Raw genomic sequence first — 6000 nt, forward strand, 5'->3', positions numbered from 1 at the left:
ACTACAAAGATAATATGTCTGACATGAAGGCAGTAATTCATACACTATAAAACCAGAGGGACCACTGTGATCATCTAGTCTGACCTCATGTATAAGGCCACAGGACTTCCCTGAACTAATTCCTGTTTGAACTAGAGCATATCTTTTAGGAAAAACATCCAGTCTTGATTTAAAAATTGCGAGTGATGGAGAATCCACCAGAGTCCTTGATAAGATGTTTCATTGGTTAATTATGCTCATTGTTAAAAATTTGCACCTTACATCCAGTTTGAATTTGTCTAGCTTCAGCTTCCAGCCATTGAATCTTACTAAACCTTTATCTGTTACATAGAAGAGCCCATTATCAACTTTTTCTTCCTCACATAGGTACTTATGTACTGTGACCAAATCACTCCTTAACCATCTTTCTGTTAAGACTCCAGGAGCCCAATTTGTTTAGTTTATCTCTACAAGGTATGTTTTCCAATTCAACATTGTCACTGAATGAACATATATTAAATTAGCATATGGATACCAGACATACCATTAGTGAAGCAGTTCTAGGTACTCACTTCACAATAACAACTTTAGTTATGTCTTTCCTTCATTAAGCTTTGTTTTAATATATGAAAATTAATTTTCAGGTTTTTTTACAGAAGATAATTTAAATGTACATGACAATGACTGCTAAAAAGAAAGTATATTTATATTAATATAGTTTACATTAAACATGCATTTTATGACAAACCTCAGTATTCCTGTTCCTGCTCCAATATCTAGAACAGTTCTGCAACCAGAGTGGACCACCTTCTGAATTGCTTTCTGGTAAATCAGATTCCTGTTGGTGTCATTAAGCATGATAAAGTGCCAACGTTCTACCAGCCAGTTTGCAACACGGTAAAAATTCTCCTTTGCATCAGCAAAGTCAGGGTTTAGCTTCAGTGCTTTGTGGAAATATCCAGCTGCTTCATCTCTAAAGCCCATTCTAATAGTAAAAATGACAAATAAATAATAAGCAGGAAGTATGCAGTTGGTTGCCAGATATCTGAAACCTGAAGATTAGGGGGGGAAAAAATCACATTTTTAGACATTCATTACTGAATTGTTAAGTAGTGTTGTTTTTAATAACTGTTATAGTCACAATTTGAAAGCTATTTTGCTTTAAGGGCTATGTCTTTATATATGAGAGAGAGGTACACCTTGGACAAACGATAAAAAAAAGTGAGCTCTAAATAATTTAAGAGGGTTGAAAATAATAATTTTTCATTTACAAGACTGTTTCAGAGAAAGATCCCTTTACAAAATAATGTTTTCACTAGAAAACCAAGCAATGTACTTGGCTAAAATTGAGTTATGAAACACTACTGCACAAAGTCCCTATGTTTTTACATTTTAAGGATATAAACTTAAGTTCCTTAACCAGTGATATGGTAGTTCTGTGTCAAAAAGGATGAAGTTATCTTTACAAAGTAAGATTTATGGTACTACCCTCAGTGATTTAAAATGCAAAAATACATAAAATGTATCATTTATTGTACTCTACTTCTACCTCTCTATTTCATCCATGACTTTGCCGCAGTAAAACAATTGGCGTCTTATAAGGATTATTTGCACGATAAAAACAGCAACGGTGAATCAGAAATGCAAGCCAGAATGGAGACATGTCAAAACTCCAAAAATCAAAGCAAAGTAAGATTTTACCCAATTCAGGTGTAATGTATGACATCACAGCTCATATCAAATTGTCACAGCTTGAGTTACCAGTGTTTCCATTAGATCACAATTTTAAGAAGATTATAATTACCATAAAATATTGCTCTGGGCTGAAATTCTCAATCCGGGAACAATTAAAAATTGAACATTTTTAAAGTTTAAAAAAAATGCAAGGAAAATATAGTCAGAAGGGGTTTTTTGCTCTTTATTTAGAAAAAAGAGAATCAAAGCGGACCACTCTAATAGAAGGGATCTGGATTTCTAGTTAGGAATTAAGGTTTCAAGGCCAGGTCCTATTCTAACATACCACGCTGGCAGGAACTTGAAGCACTGTGGGGGCAGCATGTGCAGCACCTTTTAGGGACTGCACAGCGAAGGGAAATGCCTTATATTGTTAAACAAAGACTAAGGCTCAAACCAATCAAGAAGAGGGAATTTACAGGGTATTCATATTCTGAACCAGCCCTCTTTTATCTGAACTGGTTGTAATGTGGGATCTTTAGGAGGAACAGAACAGAGTAGAGGTAGAGGATCTTCATAACACCTACAGAAACGTGGAACATAACCACTTACAAAAATTAAATTACCCAAAACTACAGCCTTCACACTGGCTTTCAAACATTCTGGTCTAATTTTTTATTAAATAACTACTGCGTGAGCTGGTAAATGACATTTAAAAGGCAGTATTTTTTTATTATTATTTTTAAAGACCAAATGCATTTCTTAGGATTGAATAGTATGTTTAAGCAGTGGCTACTGCACATATATTTATATTGATTTAACAGATTTGAAATTCAGTATTACATACTTAACATTGTGCCCAGGCTCAAAGATACCCCTATTCAGCAAAGCTGAATCAGATCCTTATATGTTTATTACTAATTAATAATAAATAGAAAAGGAGTACTTGTGGCACCTTAGAGACTAACAAATTTATTCGAGCATAAGCTTATGCTCAAATAAATTTGTTTGTCTCTAAGGTGCCACAAGTACTCCTTTTCTTTTTGAGAATACAGACTAAGCTGGCTGCTCCTCTGAAACCTAATAATAAATAGTGCATCTAAAAAAAAAATTGAATATAGATTACTACCAACCTGAAGAGATGTTCCCCCATACTATTACATATTATTTCATCATTAGGAAACAGTTCCAGGGCCTGCTCATAGCAGTTAAATAAATCTTGAATCCGTGCAAGAGAAGCTAGCTCTTCAGCCCATTTGAAGAGGGTAAACTGGAAAGTTTCCTGAAAAGTGACGCAAACATTGCTAAATCAGTAATATGCATATCAAAAGCGGTGAATTGAAGACACTGGAAACTTCAGAGGAGGTAGTATGAAATTAGTCTTGAAATGAACATGAGCACAGTTATTTCCTTAACAGCACATAATGCTGGGAGGCTCACTTAGGTTCTCCAGTGAGGTAGTCTCTTCCTAGTCGTCCAGCTACCCTTACCACTAATCAGCGCACAGCGTAACATGTTACAGAGCTGTATGTAGAAAGTTTGTGCAGTGCAAGCCAGTTGTAATAGAACCTCATTTTTACAAAATCCTAAATTCACTCAGCTTTTAAGATTAAATGAATCAAATCCTATCCCTCAAGCACAAACAGCTCTCGTTAACCAAATTATGGGGTCATCCATAACACTGCTATGTTTCTCTTTAATTCTCCTGTCCATTCTTCAAAATAAGTTACATACAAAATAAAAGCAACATCTGTTCATTAGAAAGTTCTTAAGAGTGAAAAAAATATAATTGAGTTTGGACTGTCTAAAATAATTCAAAAAGCACTCACCCTGACATCACTTTTTAGCTCAGATGCTAGGTTTAGTACCAGGAGATAGTGGGCATATGCAGTTCCAAAATCCTGATTTTCCAGACAATGCTGAGCACTCTGTAAAGATCTGGAAACCAGCTCACGTCTGCCAGCTTCCTGACCACCTGGGTGGCCACGATGAGATTTGGCATTAGAGTTGGGCATTTTGAAGAAAATTAACTGTGCATTCCCATAAACAAAAATAAAGGAAAAAAAAAATCTTATCCTAGAGTAATTGTAACTAGCAAATAAAAGTAACAGTAAAATATTTTAAAATTCTAGTATGCAGTGAAGGCCCCCCCCCCCCCCCGGTCCTACAAAGAGTTGCAGATGTGCTTAACTTTACACATTCTGAGTAGTTCCACTGTTAAACGTGTAAAAACCTTTACAAGGCCTAAAACTGCACAACTTTTTCTGCTAAACTTTTGAAAACCTTTTAGCATGTCTCTGGAGGATCAACTTGTTTTTATAAACTCATATATACACACAGAATTTCATGCTTAACTACCCACAAAAATTACAATTAAACTTTTTCAGTAATACAGCTGGCATAATATATACTCAGAAAAAATAGTCTCCATAAAGTGATACTAAGGAGGACAATCTACTTTGTAGTTAACATCTAAGAGCAACAAGTTATGACAACTTTTTCCAAAACAATAAAATGTTAAAATATCATAGGAATTTGTGTATAATCTTATACCACATTTTGTGAAATAGTGTCCCCTGTAATTTTAAATGCTTACTTCCATATATAGGTCCTGGTCCTGCCTTCAGGATTTTCAGACTATATCCCAGGACTGAAAGATAATACAGAAAGCAAGTTCCCAGCAGAGATGTTCTCAAGATGTATTACACCACAAAGAAATAACAGTAATCCACATGAAAGTTCATCAACTATTCTTCAGTTATGTAATTCCATCTACCTATGTAAGATGAGTATGACACAGATATGACATGATACAGTTATCTGAAGAGATGGCTTAACTAAGGGGAAAACAGAACTGTAAGAGAAAAGTTCAGATGATGGATATACCAATACCAATATAAACATCTGCTGATCAGCTCTTTGGGGGGGGAATATTGTTCCTATTGGAGGAAATGAGTGCCAGACACAGGAAAAGCTGCAACAGCAACATGTTGACATCCATGCACTTTGTGCAGAAGCATTTTCACATGTATCTGGCTGGTGGGATTTCCTTTCTGCCAAACCCTGAGGGAAAACAATTTGCCTTAGTACCTGTTTGTTCTATTTTACGTCTGCTTGGCACCCACGCTACAGGGATCCTCCAACTACTTGTACTGCCTACATTAAATGGGCACAGTGGCCACTTCCTTTTATTTTTGTATTTATTCTTTAAAAATGCCCTGAGTGCCGGGGCATACGAGACAAAGATGTACCCTCTCTGTGACAAAATGAGCATATGTACCCCCTCTGTGAAGGAATGCGGGTATACGGGGGAGCAGAAGCACTGTGAGGGAATGAGTGTGTGTGGGGGGGGTGGGGGGTAAGGGGCAGACGCACCCCGATCTGAGGAACCCGTGCCTGCGACAGGGGAGACGAGCTCCTGTCCGGGAAAAAGCAACCCAGGGCAGTGGGGATGGGTGGGGACATGGCTGAGAGCGATCCAGGAGACGGGACGAGGTGTAACACATGGCGGCGGTGGGGAGCGGGATATGAGGACTGGTCACCTCAGCGATCCTTCCGGCAGGGCCTGGCTGCTTACGGCTCGGCCCACAACACAGCTCCGGAGCCGGCGACGGACACGCCAGCCAGGGGCCGCCATTTTGGCGCCGGGCGGAGACCCTGCCTCGCAGCTACAACCACGGGGTTCGACGCCGGGTCGCCCAGGAGGCCGCACACGTCTCAGCACCGCGATCGCCCACGCGCAAAAGTGAAGCCAGTGAAGCCGCTGCGCGCGCCGCCGCTCACCCGGCCGGCGTGACGTCACTTTGCGCCACCCAACGCGATGGGCAGCCTGGAAGTTCCTGAACATGCGCGGGAGAACTGAGCATGCTCAGTAACATCTGGTGAATCCGCTGCCCTGCCTTGGGGTGGGGTGCGCTCTGCTCTTCTGGGGGTGAAGGGGGCAGTCTGTGCCGGGGGGAGTAGAGCTGGTCACCGCACGGGGTCAGACAGCCGGAGGCAGGGACAGGAGAGGGCTCAGGAGCTAGTGGGGCAGGCGGCGAGGACCTGCTAAGTTCAGGCTACAATTGATTTCAGGCGTGGGGACAATAAATTAACAAATAGGAGGGACAGAGTGAAATGACAGGGTGCAAATGAGGGATCCCCATGGGGGACATCAACTAGAGAGTCCCCAGTAGCGCCCAGTGCTCCTCAAAACCACCTAGGGAGTCAGTGGACCCCTCCCAGAGGCATGATTGGATAAACCCCTGTCCAGCTTCCTCCTCCTGGCGTGATGGAGGATATTGATGAAGGGGGCCCGCAACCCTGTGGGGCTAAGGGCAGGGCTGTCCTTACCCATACGCAAAGTAG

At 40.5% G+C, this 6000-nt stretch overlaps 1 protein-coding gene across 7 annotated transcripts in view; it reads right to left on the bottom strand.

Moving 5' to 3' along the window:
• PRMT9 (protein arginine methyltransferase 9) overlaps window positions 1–5491 on the bottom strand; it is a 28950-nt gene extending 23459 nt beyond the window's left edge. For 2 of the 7 annotated variants that reach the window (XR_012158587.1, XR_012158588.1), the window contains exons 1-5: window positions 5196–5491; window positions 4250–4303; window positions 3483–3683; window positions 2787–2935; window positions 728–964 (exon numbers count right to left, since the gene is read on the bottom strand). Coding sequence is in view for 1 of the 7 variants with exons in the window: in XM_073341302.2 (XP_073197403.1) it covers window positions 728–964; window positions 2787–2935; window positions 3483–3683; window positions 4250–4255 (593 nt within the window). In the remaining 6 variants the exon portion in view is untranslated. Of the gene's footprint in view, window positions 1–727; window positions 965–2786; window positions 2936–3482; window positions 3693–4248; window positions 4430–5195 lie in introns of those variants that run through there. The other 5 variants (XR_012158584.2, XM_073341302.2, XR_012158586.2 and 2 more) reach the window with 4 other exon arrangements.
• Between the last annotated feature and the right edge of the window lie 509 nt (window positions 5492–6000).

Source organism: Lepidochelys kempii, chromosome 4 (assembly GCF_965140285.1).
Source record: "Lepidochelys kempii isolate rLepKem1 chromosome 4, rLepKem1.hap1, whole genome shotgun sequence".
Taxonomy (NCBI): Eukaryota; Metazoa; Chordata; order Testudines; family Cheloniidae; genus Lepidochelys; species Lepidochelys kempii.